This window comes from Rousettus aegyptiacus, unplaced genomic scaffold, assembly GCF_014176215.1.
Source record: "Rousettus aegyptiacus isolate mRouAeg1 unplaced genomic scaffold, mRouAeg1.p scaffold_m13_p_2, whole genome shotgun sequence".
In the NCBI taxonomy this organism is placed as follows: Eukaryota; Metazoa; Chordata; class Mammalia; order Chiroptera; family Pteropodidae; genus Rousettus; species Rousettus aegyptiacus.
In genome coordinates, this window is record NW_023416295.1 from 3419686 (window position 1) to 3442414 (window position 22729).

A 22729-nucleotide genomic window follows, 5' to 3' on the forward strand; every position below is an offset into this window, starting at 1 on the left:
ACCTGAGGTGACGGTTGTTGTTCACTTGTTCACAGAGTGTCTGCTATTTTCGCCCAGGTGCAAGTATCCACACCTGGGGTGTGAACGGGTTTCGCATTGGGAATGTGGGTGTGTGAAAAATAAAGCAAACCGTGTTATTCCGAAGTGTGAGCTTCGGCTAAGCGAAACATATGTCATATCACAGTGAGAAGACCAGTAAACTAAAATGAGTAGAGACAGAACTTTCTAGAAAAAAATCCGGAATGGACTCCCCACAAAGCTTATGTTTGTTAGATTTTAAAAAGTCTCTGCGGTTCCATACACACGAAGCTTTTCGGGCGCTGGCTCGTTCGCAGCCGCCACTCTCCTGAGGGGACCGGGCTGCGGTGCTCGTGGGGTCATTGTCCAGTCAGTCAGCCATTCACCCGGGGACTGGCTGAGTGTGGCCCTGAGTTTACCCTCCCTCCTCTGCAAGGTGCCAGTGCGCGGATCAGAGATCCCAGAGGTGGACGCAGCACCCGCGCCTGCGTTTGGCTGCCAGCGAGGCTGCCCGTTAGCGTTTTCCGGGCTCCAAAGACAGAGAGACTGTTCCCAGGCTGCCGAACGCCCAGACCTCGTGCCGAGGCCACCGTCGCGGTCAGTGCGAAGTGCGAAGAGCCGTGGAAACAGACGGCCTCGTCTCGCATCCCCTTACTTGTCCAACGATCCAGATCTCGAAAGATGCACGGATGTTTGTCGTCGGCCGGCATTTTACTTGGCTAAGAAAGGCATTAAAACAACGACGACCACAACTCACTGTCATTATCAAAGACCAAAGTAAAGAACATGTTAACATCACAAGAGAAGGAAGAGCTCAGTCTCTGCGTCAGGAACAGCTGTTTGGTTCGCAAACTTTGGCTTAGAGAACGTGGGCGGTTCACCGCCCTATTCGCCTCCGTGCCCCGGGCTGGAAGCGTCATCCGGACCTGCGGTCACCTGTCGCTGGCATCTGATCTGGGGGCCAGCGTCCGTCTGCTCCACCAGCGACCGTGGGGGGGGGGGTGAGGGTGGGCAGATGGACGTAGGTTGCTATTTTAGCACCACTCTGGTGGGGGTGAGTTGAGGAGCCAAGGCTGGGCCGGCAGGTGTGGGGGAGAGAGGACGGTGACCAGGACGAAGGTAGCAGCCCCCCCCCCGAGAGAGCGGAGGAGAAATGCGCGGGGCGGAGTCAGCAGCCTCCGCGCGGCTGCGGGCGGCGTGGGCGTTTGGGGGGGAAGTGCCGTGGGGGCGTCCAGGTGTCTGCGAGTCCCCTGGCTCTCCTCCTCCCTGCCTCTCTCGGTCTGGAATCTTCCGGCAGCCCCTTAAGTCCTCCCGTGTGGAGCCAGGGTCCTAGCACCCGTCACCCCTCTGTCCGCGTCTGTGTCTTGCTCGGCTTCCCTCCCGACCCCACCTGCTAAGAAGCATCCTCGCTCCGTTTTCCCTGGAGAAGCCATGCGCGGAGGCCGGGACCTCCAGTCCCGCCCCGGCCGTGCTCTCGGAGGCCGCCCGCCCCCTGGCCTCCCTGCTCCTGCCAGTCCCATGTCGCGCTGCGTCCATCGTCCCTCCTCCGCCCCCCACGTCCCGGGTCCTCTGACGCCCGGGTCAGCCAGTGAGCGGCTCTGGGACTTCAGGCTTCTCCTCCGCTAATTCTGCGGCCGGTCCAGGTGCGTCACCGCCCCAGCTCTGATCCCCCAAGACCTCCCTCTCCCTCAAGGGAGACTGAGGGTTCTCGTCAGAGCCGACTGGGACAGCGTCTGAGAAAAAGGGAGCCCGCTGGGTGGGGGGGCGTTGAGTGAAGGGGCCGCTGAGCATCCAGAGAAGAGACGCCCGCAGGGGAGGGGGCGAGGGGAGCGGCTTGAGAGAGGTAGTGACTGAGCAACTCTCTGTGCCCAGCACTGTCCTAGGCCCTGGGCTGTCACCCCTGTCCCCGCAGGACCCACACTAGTGGGGAAACAGATGAGGGACCAGATGGATCTGCAGCGTGAGGGCAGGTGGAGGTAAGAGCTGTGCTGAAGAAGGAGGCGGCATGCGGGGGTGAGCGGTGAAGAGCAGGCAGCCCGGGGAGGCCTCTCTGATGGGACGGAGTCTGGGGGCTCGCCGGTCGTTCAGGGACGCCGGGGACGGGCCAGGACGAGGGGAGGCGGGGAGGACCGGCCGGGGAGGGCTGAGCCAGGCGGAGGTCCCCGCGGATTTGCTCGGGGGTGTGGGCGGCTTTGGGGACTTGCGTGGGGCCCGAGGGGGCTGGTATCTATTCCCCTGGGTCTGGATCTCCCTCACTGGAATATGAAGTGCTTCGGAGTCAGGGGTGGGCGCTCTCGCCTGTGATGGGTCTGGTCTCCCTCGGGCCTCCGTGTGCTCAGGACTGGCCAGCCGGCAGGTGCCTCCCAAAAGGGGAAGTTACATTGTAAGGTGCGGTGCGTACATGTCACGAGTACACACAGGTATGTTTTAGAAAATAAAGCAACGGAAATGGGGAATTAAGAAAATCAAAAAATGATATCTAAAAAGGCATAAACAGAGCCAATTAATTTTTTTCAAGTTTCCTTCCTGTTAGAATATTAGAGCAGTGAAGTTTGACAAATTCCATTCTTGCCAACCTGATCCGGAAAATAATGGAAGCAGTTCAGATTGAGGGGTGTCTGTCACACATCTGGGTGATTCCGTTTCCTCGGGACGAGCTTTTTTTTAAAAAAAAATAAGGGAAAGAAATCGCATCATTATTTTCATTAATCTCTAACTGACCGTAGCATTTCCTTCAAGTATGCATGTGGGCAAGGAGCCTCTGCAATATTACAAATCCCTGTGATTTTGACACTGATTTCTAATTCTCGGGTATTTTTATGTCCATTAACATTCTGCAGCCATCACAACACTGCTCGAGTTTACGGTGGGGGTGACGTCCCCTACGAGGACGTGTTATTTAATGCATAAAAAAGCACGTATGTCATTACCGTGCCAAGATTTAAAACATGTTTTGGTGACTGTAAGTGTAACTGTTTCCATTCGTGGCCGCAGGTTTATTTCATGCATTTATGTCACTCTGAGGAACCTACAAGCTTCCTGGAGCTGCAAAAGGGGTTCGTGGCAAAAGGGGTTCGTGAAGAGCCCTGAATCTTACTCCACCCGACTCCACTCCCTGCTTGGCACTGTCGGACACTGGCGTGCAGGAAACTGGGACTGTGGACTTTATTTCTCACATTAAAAAAAAAACGTAGGTAACGATGTTCACCATCTTAACCATTTGCCAGCGGTCCGCGGCAGTTCGCTGGTGCCAAGCACGTTCATCGTGTGTAACCGATCTGGGCTGAGCCCTTTAAATGGGCCTTAAAGAAGGAAAACTTTATGTGTCGATCCTACCTCGATAAGGCGGAATTTCCTTTTTTTTTTAAAGGGAAAACTTTGGTTAAGTTTGAATATTTTAAATACTGAAGGCATTTTAGGGAAACGGGCCCAGAACAGGAACGCCGGTCCTGCACACTCCTGGTGAGGGCCGGTAGGCCCCGCCGTCTGGGGCCGCCCTGCCCTGGCCGTGGGCTCCTGCGGCTCACGTGGCGGTTATCCTGCTGTTTCTGAAGTGGCTGGAGGCCACACCCCAGGGTGGGCAGAACTCGGGACCGGCCTCTGTGCCTTGTGCCCTTCCTGAGCCTCAGTTTCCCCATCTCTGAAACCAAGGCCATCACGAAGGTTAAATAGGACACACCTGTCGTAGACCACAGGTGTGGAGTAAGCTGGGCACTTTGCCTCCCAAACCAGGTTACTTCTGACTGTTTGGGAGGAAGCCATTCCAATCTATTTTATGTAAAACTAAGTTTTATTACAGCATAAATCACGGACCAAAGCGAGAGTGTTCCTCTCCTGCCAGGAAATGAATCACCGGAAGCGTAATTGCTTCGGGCAAACGCGTGGCTGTTTCCGCCCCGCCCAGTGCTCCTCTTCGAAGCCCCTTAAAACTGAAGCTGGGTTTGCCGGCGTCGCCACGGGACGAGTTTTCACGCCTTCTGTACGGTGGCTGTAAACGCAGCACGGAGCCCATTCTAGCCGTCCACACTGCGAGGCGCGCTTCTGCCGCAGACAGGCAGCTGCTTGCTGCCCCCACGCTCATGCCACGGGCTCTGGGAACTCAGGACGGGCTTAGCCGTGGTCACTGTGCTCCAGGAGCTCGGCGTGGCAGCCAGCGGGACACCAGGTTGCTGGACCCCTGGGGACAGCTCAGAAAAAGGCAGGGCGGTCGAGAAGGGACGGCGGTCAAGGGACTTCTGTCGTCGGAGTGTGGGGCTGCTCAGCCCAGAGCCGGCCACACAGGAGGGAGCAGGAGGGTCTCCGGGCCTCACTTTTGTGCCCCGTGGATGGGATGGGGGAGCAGACACAGTGGGCGGGCATCCCAGGGGGGCGGTGTGAGCAGTTCAACCATAAAAAGGAGTGAGAGCAAGAGAGAAGCTAAAAGTCGTCTGGGCTCGGCCGTGGGAATGACCTGCAGGTGGCTGGGACCTGGTGACCGCCCCGTGACGAGGGTCCCAGGACCAAGCCTGGGCGTGGCCGCTGCAGCCGGGTGACATGAGACTACTGCGGGGGTGGGGGTGGGGGCTGGGCGACCACAAAGCGAATGAACGATTTCTCGAACGCCCCACCTGACGTGACTGCGTGAAAATCCAGCGCGGGAATCCACCGTGGACATTTCCCTGTACTTGGGAAATTGAAATGCAGTTTTTTTTTTCACCTAAACTTTTTCCTGAATATTTGGTCCACAAAAACATCTACCAATACCATCACTTTGTATGCAAATTATTATCATTATCCATGACAAATCAACTTGAATAAAGGACTGAAGATTTTAACTGAGCTTCTGGGACCGGCCTAGGGATTATCCAGTAAGAATATGAAAGGTGTTCATACTCAGACTGCTACTGACCAAGTCTGGACCTGCAAAGGTGGCGTGGAGACTTAGCTGGCAGGGCTGGAGTGAACGTGGGCCGTGTCGCAGCAGTCAGAGGCCGCCCCTACTCATTCAATCAGCCTTTTGGGGTCCCGTGTACCCTCTCAAAGGTACACACACCCTGCCTCCCCGGTCTGGCCCGACCTTGGGCTAGCTGGCTGCTACTGAGCCTTCAGACCTCGGGTCAAAGTGGCTTTCCAGAGCCTGCGCCTCCCGCCACCTCCAGGTGGGGCAGGTCGCCATCAGCAACCTCCCCCAACACCCCCTCCCCACAACCCGGTATTCCTAGGGCCGGGGATGGCAGGGCGGGGCGGGCCCGTGGGAGTCCTGCTTGCTGCAGCTGGCCCCTAAGGGATGAGGCTCAGTCCTAGACTGTGTGTTGTGAGATTAAGACTGGCAGTCCCAGTGGCGCAGGGCCAGGAGTAAGGCAAGCCATCCACTGGAAGCCTCTGGGTGCCCTGGCACGATTCCCACTGGGCAGCGAAGACTGAGGCCCTATGTTCCAAGCACGAGTAACCTGACTGCTAACCCGACTGTCACACTGTCACCTAGGGGCGACTTAGTGGAAGGGGCCAATGTCCTATGCACAGACACTGAAACCGTTTTAGTTAAAGTTTGGTTGAGTATGGAAAAAAATACACGCACACTTAATAGGTTAAAATAGCCAAATAAAATTTACTGTAACGTTTGTAGAATTTAATTTGTGCTACAAGACGTGTTGCATAGGAAACTATTTTAAGCCCCTGAGGAACAATATCCATGGTTTAAGGTGCAACTGGTTTTGTTTCTTCTTTGGGGAAAAGGTGAGAGATGACTTCTGGGAAGAAGGGAGCGGAGAGTCGAGAAGCAGAATCGAAGGTTATTTCCTGTGACGATTGGGGAATTTGTGTGTCTTGGTTCTTGCAGCATCAAACATATTGTGTGTGTGTGGTTTTTTTTCACGTGGTTTTTTTTCTAGCCTGTTTATCTTCAGTAACTGAGTCCATAGATACATAAGAATGTTTCAGCTCAATTAGGGGTGATACATGGATTATACTAAGTAATTAATGTGTTCCAAGGAAGCACATTCAGAGAATGACACTCGGAACCCCAAGTGGCCCAACGTCACTTCACACGGTGTGCGTCCTGGCACCCTCCGGGGACCGGCTCTGTGGGTTTGCCTCAGACCTGCCCCTTGGTCCCTTGTACGATGTCGCAACTCCAAATGCAGTCGTGGGATTCAGCACGGCAAGTCGACCTACAACGGGCCAGCTCATCAGAGCAACGCCGCCCAGCCCCAGAGTGCACCTGGGAAATATTTTCACTCAGAAAATGATCATCCTGCTTAGAAAAGTCAGTCTTTATATTATCAATGAGAATGGTCTCTCCATACCCCTCATTTCTGAGCAGACACGGGTGGACGGGGAAGGGAGAGGGGTTAAACGTTAGACCGGGTGAAGCTTGGCAGATGGCAGCAGGCACCTTTGCACACAGCTCAGTGTGTCCCCCGTGGCGAAGCTCCTTCGCGGCCACAGCAGGGGAACGCCGCAGGGGGCGGTCCCCGGCCCGGGGAGAAGGAGCCGGTGATGGCTGAGCCCGGCAGGAGCCCCCTCGCCTGGCCGACGGCGGCACAGAGGCCGGGCCGCGAAGCTCGCCAGCACCCAGCACTTCACGTCCAGGGCGGCGGGGACTCGGGTCGGCCTTCGCGTCGCCCGCGGAAAGGTCCGCGTGCGCTGTGGCGGGTCGTTTACCGCACCGTGCGGCAAAGGCAGGGACAGTGATGACGCTCGGCGGGCAGAGCAGGACCCGGCGCGTTCTCGGAGAGGATGGGCCGGAGCTGCACGCACCGAGACAGCGCGGTTCACTCCGCCCGGGCGCGGAGCGCACCGGCCCAGCGCGCGAGCGAGCACCCGCGCGCGCCCCGCGCTGAGGCGCAGGGCGTCTGGGAAGAGGGCGCCCCCCGCGGCTCTTAAATACGTATGTACATCCGAAACATAATTTAAAAGGGTCTTCGCAGAACATAAAAACCTCAACGGCGTCTGGGCCCGTTGTCTGACATGTTTTCACCTTTACGGTCCATTAGGAAATAGGATACCACCCTTCTCACAGGTGCCCTGCCCACCCTACTGCAAAAAAAAGCGATTTCAAAGTTGAACTTGGACGTAACAAATAGAAGCTCTTTGATTGGCAACGACCTGCAGCGGGAACTCCCTCCGGGCCCCCCACGACAGGGGGTGGCGGGAGGGACCCTGGACCTGTCCGAGTGGCTGGCCCTTGCTCCGGCCCAGCTCCACGAGACCGCGCGGGCAGCCGGGGCGGCCGGAGGGCGTGCGCCCCAGGAAAGCAGCAGGCGGGGGGCGGGCTTCAGATCACGAAGTCGTCCTGGTCCGCGGGGCTGAAGGCGGCTGCGCGCAGCACGTCCAGACAGTTCACCAGGATCAGGGTCCCCGTGAGGTGCTTCCAGCGCTTGGTGATGGGGTTCTTCATCCTGTCCAGGCCCGTGTGCAGCTCCTGGATGACATCGCGGTAGCTGTCCCCGATCTGGTGGCTCCAGGTGAGCAGGAAGTCGTACGCGGGCTTCCACATGGCCTGCGTGGCGAAGGCGCCGGGAACGAGAGGAGAGCGAGCAGGAGACGATTAGGGGGCAGCGAGAACGTCGGGCGCGCTGCTACCTGCCCCGGCGTCTCTGCTCCTCACTCAGGCTCTTCTTTCAGGAGCAAAACGCACCCAGAGAAACAGTGGGAGCGCCTCGGCCCCCCGCGCGTCACGGGGAACGACGCGCTTCGGGCGAGCGCTGAGCGGACAGCAGCCGTCTCTCCCCTCCGCCACCTCCTCAGGCACTCCGGGGCCCTCGCCGCGCTGGGGTTCCTGGGCGTCCGGAAGCTTAACGCGACCTCCCGAAGCCAGCGAGGGGGACGGAGCGCCGGAGCAGAGCCGGCCGCAGAGGCTCGCCCCACCCCCCGCCTCCCCGTGCGGCGCGCCGCTCCGCAGACTCGCCCCGCTCCCCGCGTCTCCTCCCGCGCCAGGCGGGGCGGCCTTGGCGGCGTCAGAGCGGGTCTCACGGCCACCGACCCCCGGGAGGAGGGGGCGCCCCCCGCCCCCACGCGCTTCACGCCGCGCGGCCCCGCTCACCTCGCTGTCCACGACCCCGTTCCGGTCCCGGTGCGGAGACTCGTACGCGTCCATCTGCTGCTTGGACACCTTGGCGAGCTTCTCGGCCAGCTCCCTCCAGCGCTGCGCCACCTCGACGGCCGTGGTCAGCAGCACGAAGTCCTGGAGGAGCCTGACCACCAGGCCCTGGCAGTCCATCTTCAGTAAGGCCTGGGGGGCGGGGGGAGGGCGGGGCGTGAGACGGGGCGTGGCGCCCACCCCGGTCTGCGTGGCCCCTACGCAGGGGCCAGCGACGCAAGCCCGGACACGCCCCCTGGAGCCCCGCGCCGGGACTCAGGACACAGGCCGCGCACGACCTGCAGGTGGACAGGGCTCGGCAGCATCCCCCCCCTCCCACGCCCCCCGGCCCCGCCACACACACTGTGTCCACCGGGCACCTCACACTGCGGCCGTTATTTGCAAAGGGGTCTCTGCAGATGTAGCTGGTTAAACTTAGGTCACACGGGATCGGGAGGGGCGCCTCGTGCGGTGACAGGCGTCCTTACAAGGAGAGGGACAGAGACACAGAGACAGAGGGTGGGAGTCCACGGAAGGACAGAGGCCGAGGTGGGGCGATGCAGCCGCGTCCCCAGAGCGGCCAGGTTTTTACAGACGCTGGAGGCTCACGGGGCTGGCCCGGGGTCCCTCCGCTCGAGGGGGCAGCGGTGGAGAGAGACCCAGAGCCGGCCCTTCCCGTCCTGTGGGCACCACGTGACATCAAGACCTGAACCGAACAGAGCAGCGGTCTGGAGCATGTTTCATTTGCACTTCGTGTGTTTTAGAATGTGATGTTGCAAGTTGAATTTTGACGTATTCAAGGGAAATGGTTTAAAAAACGTAAATGCTCATTAGCCTTGAACTTCAGAAGATACATAGAGTACACATATGTGCTAATGTGCAGGGGGGGGTGGTGGGGTGGGAAGGGTAATAAATTGGCAGAACTTCCAATTTAAATCCTTTTGGGGTGGTGTGCTTTAACCCAGACACAGGGCAGGGTGCCCCCCGGCCACGCTTGCCGTCCTGAGGACGTGCCGGCTGACCACAGGGCTCGCCTGCCCTCGGCTCGGGGTCCCGCTCAGCTGCTGCTCACAGCCTGCAGGGCCCACGGGCGGCCTCGCAGTCTCACAGAACACATCGGTCGCCTGCTTCCGGCCCACGTCACCCCGGGCAGGAGCGACCAGAACCGCTCCCTCTCCGGGGGCTGGAGACGCAGGTCCTGAGAGACGCAAACTGTTCGCTCTGTCCACCTGTCCGCCGGGAAGTGAGAGTGGCCAGCTCGCGCTTCCCGGTCGGCGGCTGGACCGGGCTGTCCGCCAGCACGACACCAACGGCCCCCTTTTCACTTCCCAGGACGCTAATTCCCAGAGGCGCTGGCGAACCGGGGCTGTCCTCGCCCCCAGCTCAAACGCCTGCGTGAGGAGGAGGCGGAAACCACGCCAGACAGACGGCGGAAACCGCGAGTGTGACACGGAGAGAAAAACTCGTGTCGCCACGAAGTCCGACTCGGGGGCCGCGGCTCTTAAAGTGCCTGCGCCCCAGACCCCGCTGGGGGGCTGATGGCAGACAGAGCAGAGCTTCTGAAACAGAGGCGCTCGGTGCGCGGGGGGCCCCCCACGTCCCCACCCCACTGGGCTCGCGGAGCCCCGTCCCGAGGCCCGAGGGGCACAGGGCGCTTGTCGCGGTGGCTCTCGCGTGCTTGGGGCCTCACAGGTCCCGCCTCCGGCGGCGGCCCTGGCCCCGTGCGAGGAGCCCGGACGCCGGCCGGTGTCGCCGCGTCCCACGCGAGCCCTAACCCCGCCCGGCGCTCACCATCATGAGCTCCTTCTGGAAGGACTTCCGGTCCTTGCTCTCCAGGTTGTTACAGTCCTCCTTCAGCTTCTCCAGCACGGATGCCACCCGCTCCGGCTCGCTGTCCAGCTCCGCCCGGCAGAAGAAGGTGAGCGGCAGGTCCCCGTAGCCCAGGGCGTCGGCGAAGCAGCGCCAGCTGCTCACGTTCTCCATCAGCAGCGTCCGGACCGAGGCGTAGATGTAGGTGAGGAACTTGCAGGGCCGCAGGATCTGCTCCAGTAGCAGCGAGGTGCTGAGCTCGGGCCCGGCCAGGAGGCTGGGCCTGGCCCTGCCCACCACCAGCACGTTCCTGGCGTGCACGAGGCCCACCCGGCCCTGGTAGTAGCCGATGTACCACTCCTTGGTCCACAGCTGCCCCCGCAGCCGCACCTTCTCCTCGCTGAGCAGGGCGATGGCGTCCCCTTTCTTGTACTCCAGCAGGTAGTGGTTCTTGCTCTGCCGCACCACGGTCTTCAGCAGCTTGCCGAACTTGAGGCTGGACAGCGGGCGGTCCTGAAAGGTGGGGTACTTGGTGGTGGCGGCAAACGGGGACAGGATGATTTTCCCCACCTCGTTCTTCTTGAGAAAGCGTCTCGGCCCAGACGGCTTGAGGGCGCTCTTGGGGGGCGGCTGGGGAGTCTGGACGCAGAACTGGGTCAGGAGGGCGTCCTGGCCGCCCTTCACCTGCACCCGCAGGGTGAAGTCGGAGAGCTCGGCGGGGTTCTGGCAGGCGATGGGGAAGATGAGGCGGCTCACCTGGCCCAGCTTCACCTGGAAGCCGCGCACGACCCTGGCCTGCTCACTGCCTCCCACCTCGTAGTTGGTCATGTTGGAGAACATGCACACCTGGAGGTCCTGGGGCCTGGACAGCACGAACTGGTGCTTGCCCCACAGCTGCAGGGCCCCGGGGGCAGGGCTCGGGGCCTGGCGGGTGACCTCGCTGACCAGCAGGGTCTTCGGGGCACAGTCGTGCCCAAAGATGGTCACCACTGTCTTGAAAGACGGGTGGATGTGTTTGGGGCCGTAGAGACCCACCGTGACTTTCTTGTGGATGAAGTCCCACACGGTGGAAGGGTAGAGGATGTTGGGGCCGTGTGCGACCATGGCCAGGTACATACAGGGCTCCAGGTTGTCCAGCTGCACCTGCACTGTGTCCCCGTAGCTGCAGGTGAGTGGGATGGGGACATATGGCCCTTCCTTTAAGTCACTCCGTAGGCACTGGAGGCCCACCGTGCTTTTGCTAAAAATGTCGTTTTTCACCTCGGCCGAAACTCTCATCTCCAGGACGATGCAGGTCCTCACCTCCAGCGTGCTCAACCTCACCTCCAGCACCGGGCTGACGCTGCTGCACCTGTCGCTGTTGAGCCCCAAGGGGGGGTCCAGCAGCGCCTTCACGGACACCTGCTGCGTCTCCCCGGCAGCCACGTGGCCCTCGGGCACACGGATGCTGATGCTGGTGTCCGGGAGCTGCACCGAGCCCCCGGAGCTGTCCAGCTTGCAGACGACGTTCGTCTCCACCGCCTGTGTCTGGCCCCAGCCGGGGCTCTGGCCCAGCAGGTCCAAGTCATGGCAAGACCGAGCCAGCTTCCGGTGGCTCAGCCAGGCGGCCCGGAAGTCCTCGCGGCTCTGGAACTGCTCGGGGGCCGGAGACTTCAGGCCCGTGAAGAACCCCGAAGAGGCGGGCGCGTCCGCGCTGGCTTGCAGGACGGACAGCTCCGACAGACTGTAGGAACGTTTGCTTCTGAAGAACGGGTTGTCCCGCCTGGCCGGCGGCTCGGCGTGCGGTGGATGGGCGGCCGGCGGCGCGTCGAAGGTGTCGCCGGTGCTGTTGGCGGTGGCCGAGCTGGACTCGGCGAAGGAGGACGTGCCCGTGTCGAAGAGCAGCAAGTCCACGGCGCTGCTGGGGCCCGGCGCGTCCACGCCGGGTGTCGCCGGCACGTCCCCATTCAGAAATGGGTTTGTTTGGACCCCGTTCCAGAAAGGGTTGTTGCGGTGGGTTTTGCCCGGTCCCTTCTTGTCGTCCGTCCACCCTCCGAGCAAATCCAGCTCCTTGGCTACCTCGTCGGGGCCCTCGGGGAGGCTGTCGATCAGGCCGCTGTCGCTCAGCGTGGAGTTCCGGTAGTTCAGGGGCTGCACGTGGGAAGACGGGATGTAGCCCATCTCCGTGGTGTTGTGTGCGTACCACCACTCCCCGCCCGACGTGTCCAGCACGTAGAGGTGGTCGCCCTTGGAGAACCTCAGCGTGGTGAAGTTGTCTGGGCGGTAGTCCTTGATTGCGATCACTTCCTTCGCGTCGCCGAAAGGCGTGGGATTGTCGCCGAGCAAGGCACCGGGGGAAGGCACTGCACAAGACACAAAGAGCAGAGGGTGAGGACAAGGCCGGCGGGGCCGCAGGGCACTGGCCACGGCCAGGGCGCGAGCGGTCCAAGGCGGGGGTCCCCGAGCCCCGGGCCGCAGGCCGGTACGGGTCCGGGGGCCGCGGAGTAGGAGGTTGTACGGCGGGCCAGCGGGCGAGGCTCCATCTACATGCCCAGCGCCAGCATCGCCACCTCAGTTCCACCTCGGGTGGTCAGCTGTCAGTCTCACAGGAGCCCCGGTCCCCGGTGCCACCGAGGCTGGGGACCGCTGGTCTGAGGGATAAACACCACCAGACGCAACGAGCCAGGCAAGTAACTCGCAGAAACAGACCCAAGTGAAATCTGGGGTGTGATTCACCTGGGCAACAGACTGCCAGGCGACAGAGACACACTGGTTTCCGCACACGCGGTCACATCTGCCTGGGACGCTCCCAGGCGGGGAGGCCACACAGGAAGTCCGTCTGTCTGCCACGCACGGAAACGCAAAGCTGCGCAGCGGAAGCGCTGACGAGCCCTGGTTTCTACCTACCCGCTGGACAGGAACCACTGCTAGCAGGGAGCAGAACGGGCCGCCCCAAAACGCGCCGCTTGGGCCCCGTGGATTATTTAGAGCCGAAGACAATAAGGCCTGAAAGACTCCGGAAAAGCTTCTTACCTTCCCCTCCCGCTCCGGGAAAAGAGCCGTCACCAGAGATAACTACAAAGGGCACGGCCGGCTGGGGCACCCCTGCGCCCCTCTGTCCCCGCCTGCACGGCAAACACGTCCATCAGATATTTGCTCTTCCCATCTCCCCGTGAATTGTCTTCCTCCCCTTTGAAGCTCCAAACCTCTGCCTCCTCCTCCTCCTTAGCGCAAGGCGGTTACGTAAGCCTGTTTTTGCCTGACCTCCCCTGGGTCGAATGTTCTCACGTAGCCCCTGCACTGTAGGTAATGTGTGTTTCTCCTGTTATCTGTCTTATGTCGAGCTAATTATTAGACCAGCCAAAGAACCTACAAGGTCAGAAGGGAAAACTGTCCTCCCCTACAGCAGAAAGAGAAACCGAATGGGATCCGCTTAGAAAACACGGTCCGGCGACCCACGGCGTGTCAGCAGGTCCCGGCGGAGCCGCGGGAGACTCTCGCGTTTGGGGGCTGACCCCACCTCCCGCCTTCCACCTGACATACGCAGGCGGAGGTGAGGTGTCTCGGGCCCGTCTCTTGCATGTCCAAGGTGAGCCCTTTCTTCGTCGGGCTGTTTATTTGAAACGACATTCCTAGAGTCAGTGTCTTTTCAACCTCCCTGCGAGGATCATTCAAAATAACAAAGTGGACGTGGCCTCTCTCACCCATCCTGAAAATCAAAGGTTTATGTCTGGCTGGCGTTCACATCATTTTTGGACAACCGTTTAAGCAGTCTGAAAAATCCCACCACTTTGTTTGAACGGCGACTCGAGCTTCTCATGGCTCTTGGCATTCAACTACGAACGTCCCCAAGGCAGACAGCGGTTGGAACAGCAAAAATGAGTCGGCTACACAAGTGGCGTGCGTTTTGAAAGATAAAGGATAATCGACACACCTGGGTGCTTTACCTCCCTCCCATACCTGGCAAAGCCCACACAGAGGATGAAGTTCTTACTGACGGAAGCGAGCCCATCGCCGGAAACCGCCGCCTGGACAGTGCCCCGTCCTGCAGTGCGCCGATATCCAGCCTTCTGGCCACAAACAATGGAAAGGAAACTTTTCTAGGCTCCCTACGTAAACGAGCAAAGGACTGCATTTTGGGTTGCATGACCACATTTTCTCTCCCACGTGATTAAGCCAAAGGGCATTCTGTTCCTCCAACATAACCCACCTGCCAGATTAGAGTCCCTTTCCTTGGAAAGGAAATAACAAAAATTAAACCGCATTTCCTCGGCAAAGTGTCAGGAAGCGAAGCAAGAAGTTTCTCTTTATTTACACGAACTAAACAACGGAGATGTGCTCGGTAGGAGGCCCCCTGGCCCTGGAAGGCTGTCGCCTATTGTCCTCTGTCTGGGTCGTGGGGACAACATGGCTCTGGGATCGCTAGACCTGGGCTTTTAATCCAGGCCCTCGGAAGCCACGCGACCTCCGGGGCTGGAGGCTCTTTGTGGTGGAGGAAAAACAACTTTCTTCCGTGGGCCCCGGGGAGGGTTATTGAAATCGCGCCGTTAGGGTCTGTTACGCTCACAGTGGTACCCCTGGAACACGGCCTGGCACGTAGCGGGTATTCCTGGGGTGAAGGCTCATCCTGTAGCTTAGGACGGAGACGCCATACCCACGTTATGGGGTCAAGGCGTTGGCCAACGTGAAAACTGCCGCCTGGCTGTGCCCCTCTGCTATAAAAATCACACCGAGGAGAAGTCATTCAACCCCGACGGGTGGAGACTGAATCCAAACAGGGGGAGGTGGGAAGAAGGGAGAAAGGTCAGGCTGGGGTCAGGGGGTAGTAAAGGACCCCTCTGCCCACTCTGTTGTCCAGTCACGGGCTCCGGTAACGTAAACCATGACCTTGACAATTCAAATGAAAACGTCACCTGAAAACGAACACCAAATGATAATTAAAGAACGCCTGCGAGCTATTAAAATCTGAGAATCTCCCAGAAGTTCTATCCCTATTACGTTCCCCCGCCGCCCGCTGAATAATTCCCTTAGAGTAACATTTTTCAAATTAAAAACCAAAGCCACTAAGCTGGCTTTATACGCAGCCTAAGACGACATATCAGTGCAAATGATCGCTTTAGCCTTAACCGGACCGAAGAATAAAAACGTACTTCCTCAAAGCTCCGAACACGCCGGCGGCGAAAGGCGTCACTCGAGGCTCGGGCTCCTGCGGCGGGAAGGCGTCCTCCCCGGCGGGCCCCCTCAGAAGCGGACAGTGGCGAGAACGCCCTCCTAGAAGGGACCCTCCAAGCCCCAAGAGCCAGAGAGCCCGGGGACGCCACTGGGCCTCCCGCCCACGCGAATGCAGGAAAACCCCCCGGAAGTCCTGGGGAGTGCTGCTCGGGTTCACAGCCGCCTCGATTTTGACACGGTACCGCCCCCGGGCTGTGAGGAAGCTTGGCGCCTGGAAGACACGTTTCCCGCCCGTCCGCCTCGCTTCTCACGCGAGCAGGGGCGGCGGACTGCACAGCAGGAATATATTCCCACCCTTGTGTGAGGCCGGGCCACGTGCTGCCCCTGGATGGTAGAGTCCACAGGGTCTCTGTGTTGGGGCACCCCCCACCCCCCACAGGAGCTAACCAGCACCCCCCCACACACCCCAGCTGTCTCCCGTCTTCCTCCCCCAACCGTGGTGTTCTTATTCAGAAACAATCGCCCCTCCCAGGCCGTTCTCATTATTCATTAAGATTCAGGTCTCTGCCCCTTGTTTCAAGACCCCGACCCGAACCCTACAATCTTCCAGCAGCAACTATGATTAGCTGGGCTAAAGTAAGAAACTAATGCCCATTATCAGTCTGTGAAAAATAAATTGTTCAGTTACATATAGCAACCCCCAAAGACTCTGCTCCTCTTACTAATAAAGTCTCAGGGCGCCCTCTGTTAAGGAGCGTCTAAGGCGATGCCGTGGGCCGCCAGCATCAAGCACGGGGTCGGGGCGGGGGTGGGGGGACGCGGAGGGTACAGAGGAAGGGAGAAGAGCAGAAAGGGAATGGAGTACGCGCGGCTCTCGGTGCATCGGGGGAGGGCCGTGATCGTATCTGAGAGGCAGCCGTGCATTCCAAGCATTTCTTAGCTGACGTCGTCCCAGGGGTTCTGGATATGAGCGCAAAGACCCAGCTCGTACGCACAATGGGAGGTTTCCGCGAAGTGCTGAAAACGCCTGGGAACGGGCATTCACAGCGACGATGGCGATGACGGGCGGGGCACAGGGCACCAGGGGAGCGCGCGGAGGACACTGACCACGGGGGGTGCTCCTAGGAAAAAGCTGGATGACCCCCACTGGTAGCGACCTAGTGTCTGAAAGACAGGTTTCCTCATCAACCTGCTCTTCCGTGGCTAGGAGAGGAACCCAGAGGCGCAGGGGTCCCCTCTAAACCAGGCGTTGGCCATCCACGGCCCCCGGGCTATTTTTATAAATAAAGTTTTATTGGAACACAGCCATGTCCATTTCTTCACTCTTCTATGACTGTCCTCAAACCACAATGGTGGAGTGGAATAGTCGTGACAGACACTATGTCCCGCAAGGCTTAACCCATTTCCCATGCGACCCTCTGCAGAAAAGCCCGCCGGCCCCCTCCGAGACCCCGCTCTTGCTTCTCTAGTTTCTCAACGACTCATGCACAGTCCCGTCCCCGAGTTTTCTGTGCCACCGAGCTCCCTACCTTAGCGTCACCCGGACTCACGAAAAGAGAAAACAAACAATACTACTCTGCATGAAGAAGCTCCATTACTCAATGAAAAACTGAAAACATTCTCCTAATACACCACCCCCTCCTCCCCCAAACAAGCGGTTACAGTCCTGGGGCTGAATTTACAAGGCGACGGACGAAGTTTCGAGAGCTAAGCGTTAGCTACCTGGACGTGACCTTGGCAGGCTGGAGGTGGACAGCCCTGTGGTCCCAGAGTGCGCGTGAGCCCGACCGTGTCCCTCGGCCACAGCCCTGTCCCCACGAGCTCACCTTTGACGTCATTAAAGCTCGCTTCTGAGAAGCCGTCGCTCAGGTCGATGAGGGTCCCCTCGGACCTGCAGCGGGGGAGGCCGCCGGAGTTGGCCGCTCGGATCCGCTGAGCCGCCATCGTGAAGCTCCTTCCCGGGGCGCCGTGCTAGGCTGCCATGGTCCCCCCTCCAGCACCCGCGCCGCGTCCGCCTCAGGCAGCCCCGCGGCCCCGGTGCGGCCGCTGTGCAGGGCGCTTCCTCCTGAAGGCAGAGAAGCGGGGTGGGGGGAGAGTTGCCTTTGAGCAAGTGAATCGGGGGGGGGGGGGTACACGGTCATTTTACGGGCAGCGGGAATCCTCTGTGGACAGACCCACGTCACTTTTCCTGGCCCGGGGACGCAGAGCCGCTGGCCCCCGGGCTCCGTGCCCGCCTCCCGCCCGCCTCCTCGGCCCCCCAGCTCCTGCGGCCTGAGCACCGTTTTCCTGGCCTCTTCCAGGGGCACAGTGTGATTTGCGATGTGTGTCCTAGTTAGAGAGGACGACATGGGATCCGTGCCACCAACTCTGCTCGTCCCAGGGTCCAGGAAAGGCGAGGAAATACGTCCCCATCTGCCCGGACAGTGGCCGGTCCCTCTGTAGGGACAGCCGCGGCTGTGACTCTGTGACTCTGGCCCCAGAGCAGGCAGTGCCCAGCATAGCGCCTCTCACGGGCACGCTCCCTGCCCACACCCCCTGAAGTCCTCCCTGGACCCCAATAAACAAGTGATCATAAGCGCAACACACGGGAGGCCATCTGTACGTACAGGCGTCGTGGCAGGGCCGGCCGCCCGGCCGCACGCTCTGCGGCCCTGGGGCTCTCGCCTACGACATTCAGCTGCGCTAAGCCTCAGTTTCCCTATCTGCAGCTTGGGGCAATAAGAGCAACGTCCTGCCTTGGACTGTGAGGAGAATCAGGAAGATAATCCGCGTGGGATGCCTGGGACGAGAAGCAGGGGCTCGGTGGCTGCTGTGCCCACAGCCGGGGCAGCGGGTCCTGCCGAGAGGCTCCCTCTGCCCTGGAGACTCGGGGAAGCCACAGCAGGTTCCCGCCCGAGAAAGAGGACTGTGGCCGCCCATGAGAAACACGCCGCGACCCCTGGACACGGCGGACGCACCGCGGGCTGCTGAGGACGTCGCCGGTGCGGCGGGGTGCAGGTGGCCGCGGCGGAGAGGCGCCCCGCCTCCCTCTGAGCCCCGCACAGGCGGCCACGTCCCCAGCAGATGACGTCCTGCCGTCCGCGGGGGCTGACGTCACCCGGGGCTGGGCGCACAGCCCAACAGCGCCCCTGAGCACCCGAGGGACACGGCCTTCGGAGAGGCACACGGCCTTCGGAGAGGCACCTGGAAGGATGTGCAGGTCACAGGTAAAGACGGGACGCTGCAGAGCCATTGTTTTCCTGCTGCCCCCACCGCTGCTGAGAAGGCAGCCGGGCCGGGAGAGGCAGCCACGAACGGTGGCCCTCGCCGCTGCATCGGCCAGAGCAAAGCCCGGGCACTGAAGTCCGATGTCTCGGCCACCGGAAGCGTCGGCTTCACACTGAGCATCGGTGCATTCAGTCACACTCTTCCACGGGACAGGGGACAGCCCCCCGGTGCTCGGTGCCCTGTGTGACACCCAGCAAACCACCTTTTTCTCCAGGGCCAGTGGGAGAAGGTCCCTAATGGAGCCCTGACACCCACCAGCGCCGTGGCGGTCAGTGCAGGGGGCCGGTGCCCCTTCGGGATGTTACCTGACAGCCAAGAAAGCAGGGGGCCGGCCCCGCGGCAACGAGCCTGGTGTGCTCGCCCCTCCTGCCACCCCCAGACAGGTGCAGCCGGGTGAGGGCTCAGAGACAAGCTCTGCACCTCCACCGGCCCCAGGGGCAGGCGGGGAGACGCCTGGAGTCACCTGCCCAGGTGAGACTCCGGGACGTGGTGCTCTGTTCTCCCGTGCTGACCCCTTCTGTCCAAACGCGCCATTCACGGGCCCCTTGCCAATGGTGTGGGGCCCTGAAGCCCCCACGGTGCCCTAAGCAGCCCACGGCAAGGGGCCGCGCGGTCGGGCCCCCCTGCGGCTCGACACCCTCCGGGTGTCGCTGGCTGCTTGTGAACCAGCAGCGTTCCGCCGCCGTCCCCCGGTCCTCCGGGGCCATCGTGCCCCTTCCTCAGCCGCTCGGTGACCCGCTCACCCGCAGATGCTGCCCAAGGGCGCCCGGCGCTGCTCAGCCTCTACTCCGGGGACCCGTGCCTCCAGCGACCCCTCCCCTCGCCCCGCCCTCCTCCCCGCAGCCCCGCCGCCCTGAGTGACTCAGGTGCTGGCCTCAGAACTGCAGCCAGAGTCTCGGGCCTCACATCCAAGCCTAAGGAGCTCAAGCCCCACGCCCTGCGAGCCGGTCCTTGCTTCACAGGAAGGTAGTGCTCGGGGAGAGGAGGCGATGGTCGGGGGGCTTCCGAGGCGCTCGTGAAGGGTCCACATACTGTTTTACTACACGCCACGCTATTACTACAAATGCCTTTACACACAAATGTAAATGTATTACTATATTTACTATATGTTATACTTTTTTCCTTTTTATTTTTTACTATCTTCCTATTTCATTGTCTGTTTTTATTATTTATTATCCTATTTTAGGACGCAATCTTAGGCAACATTTATCACCTGCCTTCCCAGACGTGTGTCAGGAAGTATGTGTGTGTGTGCGCGCACGTCTCCTTGACAAGGAAAAACTCTTAAGGCCTCATAATCTCAGAGACCCAGCCGTCAGCCCCAGAGCACACGTGGACGTGCCGGGGCCTGCTCAGCTGACAAGCGACCCCCGAAACTCGGGCTTAGGTCACCGAGGGCCCCCCCTTCAGGGTCGATCAGTGTCTGCTGGAACCCCATGTCCAAACCCCACTCTGGGGTTTGCACCGAACCTCCTACCCTGATTTCCACCTCAGTCAATGGTCGAACGGGTCATTCCACCAGCAAAAAGCAGCCTGAGGCCCCTGCCCCCTCTGCGGGGCACGCGCACCCCCACCCAGCCCGGCTCCGCCTTCGGAACCGCACCCAGCCCACCACCCGACTCACTGCCACCTCGCAGTCACAGCCTCGGCGCCTGCCTCCCAGGTGCTGTGCCCAGCTCCGGCCCCGTCCACCCTGCAGCTAGCGGCTAGTCGTTTCTAAAAGCCAGGAGGACTCTGAGCGCTCGGCGTGCTGGCCGCGGCCTCCGGGCCTGCGTGCTGGGTCCGGGACAGCTCTGGCCCCCTCTCCTGTGCTCCCCCTCCCTCCACGGGGCCACCGCACGCGCCGTCCCGCGGCCCGCGAAGCCCCTGCCCCGTCCCCGGCCTGACCCCTCCCTGCATCCAGGTCTCTGGTCGGATGTGACCGCACCGGCAGGGGACAGGGGTCTGCAGTGGCGGCATTGCTCACCCCACCCCCCCAACCCATCGCCACCAGGCTGTGAGCTCGGATGCCCCGGGACGCGGTATTTCTGCCCCCAGCGTCGTGGCGGGCTGTCAGGGCCGCCTCCCACACGCGGGCGAGGGAACGAATCCTGTTCTATTCTACTTACTCATTTTTAACATGATCCGCATCCTTCCATTTTTTACGGTTCCTCATAATCCCTCTGCAGCCATTTATCCGGAGTGTGTCTGTGTACGTGAGCGAGCGAGCGAGAAATACGGGGAGTGGACGAACAAGCTACACTTTTACTCAGAAATAATTCTGGACCTGAGGATATCAGAGCTGCAACCTGTTTTGAGTGGTGTGTGAGGCAGTTCTATGGAAGTTAAGTAAATAAGAAAACCGGCGGTCTGCCCCGTCTGTCTGGTTTTTAGCATTCCTACTCCTCCTTTCGGGTCACATGTGAGACTTTGGGGGCTCCAAATGGCCTGGCACTGGGAATCTTTTTTTCCATCTTGTACGCTCTGCTGTGAAAAGATCAGAGTCCCACGTGCTTCAAATCACACTCTGGCGCCATTTCTGCGCCTGCCCTGCTGAGGACGCGGAGGCCCCTGGAAGCCGCCGGGGACCCGCCAGCTCGAGGCGGGCGGCTGGCTCGGGGTGGCACGTGTGTGACCTTTCACCGCAGGGAGCGCATCTGACGCCTGCACCGTTCAATGCAGAGGCAGCTCGTGTTGGGGGAAGCGTGAGCCCCTGGGGTCGGGGAGCAGGACGCGGCTGGCCGGCAGGGTTCGACTTTGGGGCAGTTGTCTCTGCTGAGGTCACCAGGTGGTTCCCAGAGACGCCTGAGAAGGAAGCTCCGACTCCTCCAACCCTGGGGCTCTCGCTACCTGGGCAGAAACCGAGGACGAAAGGGGCCAGGCTGGCTCCTGGGGACATCAGATCTGGGATTCTGTAAGATTCTGGGGACTCTTGTGGTAGAGAAAGTCTGTTTTGCTGAGCCATTTAGGATCAGGCACGATCCTTTAAAACTCTATTACGTACGCTTATTTTTCACCTTTACCCAAGAAAAAGTCAACTTTGACAGCAAGGAAAAGTTGATGTGTCTGAGATCTTTCGGAAAGCCCGTGTCCTCGGTCCGGGGGAGGGCCGTGGGTGGGGGTCACCGTGCTATCAGACACCGACGTCAGCAGCCCCCAAGGCTGCATAACGTACCGCCAAGCACTCAGTGGTGCGTTTGACCAACTTTCAAAAAGCAAGTGGATCGGGAGATTTAGCTGCAGAGACACAGTTTAATCCTCAAGCGATGCCCCAGCCACTCTCCCGAGGTGGCTCAGGGATGCAGGGGGCCCTGCAGCTGGCCGGCGAGCCGGAGGGGACGGCTCTCTCACAGCACGGGAGGTGCAACTGCAGAGAAAACTTCGCGGAGATGGAAGCTCGGGCCGGGAGGTCCGACGAGATCGAGGGGGTTTAGAACGCCGCCGTGATAAAGGCGAGAGTTAACGAAACATTCACTGTCCAGTGAGTCCATCGGGTCTAAAAATCCAGACGTTTCCAGGAGGCCATAGATTTGCCCAATTAATCTGAATGCTCGTCTAGGTCTTTCCATTTTTTTTTGGGGGGGGGGCATTCTGCATCGTGGTCTCACAGCACGCGGCTTACAGTGGACAAACGCTGGCCGTCCACTGTGCCCCACACACGGCCCCGCACCCTAACCACAACCACACCAGGCGGAGGTGTCTTTTTTTTTTTTTTTTTTTTTGCCAGGAGGAAGGTGCTCAGGCCAGGTGGGCTGCGGATTTAAAGATGAAGGCTTCGGAGATATCTGGTAGGTATCCTGGGAAAACCTCCTTTAAAGAGCCGAGATCGGGACGCGTCTCAGTGTGTCCCCCACGATGGCTCACGTGACTTGATTATACACGGCAGGAACCCTTGTTCTGGGAATCTCAACTTACATGCACCCTGAAACACTGACTGACAGGTGACGTGGGCGGGCACCTCGGACGTACCTGGGCGGCCTGGCCTACCAGTGTGACCAGCCTCCGTGAGGGACTGGACTTCACCTGCAGGCCTCAGGGGCCGGTCACCTCTCCAGAGCGGAACCACCAGTCTACCTACAGCAGGTGGGTCGGAAGCCCAGCTGCGAGGCCGACCGAGGCGGGGTGCGGTAGCTCCGTGGGACAGAGCGCGGCCTGCAGGGCCTCACGCCACGTCCAGGCAGACCCTGCCGGGACTGAGCTGAATTCTAGGGCGCCGCACTGGTGTCTGAGAGTCGGCAGTGTGGGCAAAACGCCCGCAAAATTTGTCACCGGGAGAAAAGGCGGATCGAGAAGGGGCAGAGCCAGCGCCAGCGTGTTTCAGAAAGGTGCGCGGTCTCCGCCCGGTCCCACATCCTGGGTCCCACATCCCGGGCCCCACGTCCCGGGCGGCAGGACAGAGCCTGACCCTGCTCCTCCCAGCGACTTCGGATGGCAGGGTCCCAACGG

At 60.5% G+C, this 22729-nt stretch overlaps 1 protein-coding gene across 4 annotated transcripts in view; it reads right to left on the bottom strand.

Annotated features, from left to right (window-relative positions):
* Positions 1-5581: 5581 nt before the first annotated feature.
* The window catches only part of SH3BP4 (SH3 domain binding protein 4), a 61438-nt gene continuing 44290 nt past the window's right edge, over positions 5582-22729 (bottom strand). For all 4 annotated transcript variants that reach the window (XM_036236134.1, XM_036236132.1, XM_036236130.1 and 1 more), the window contains 4 exons: positions 16864-17102; positions 9869-12228; positions 8042-8230; positions 5582-7498 (listed from right to left, as the gene is read on the bottom strand). In XM_036236134.1, the coding sequence (XP_036092027.1) occupies positions 7274-7498; positions 8042-8230; positions 9869-12228; positions 16864-16981 (2892 nt within the window). In that variant the 5' untranslated portion in view covers positions 16982-17102 and the 3' untranslated portion in view covers positions 5582-7273. The remainder of the gene's footprint in view (positions 7499-8041; positions 8231-9868; positions 12229-16863; positions 17103-22729) is intronic.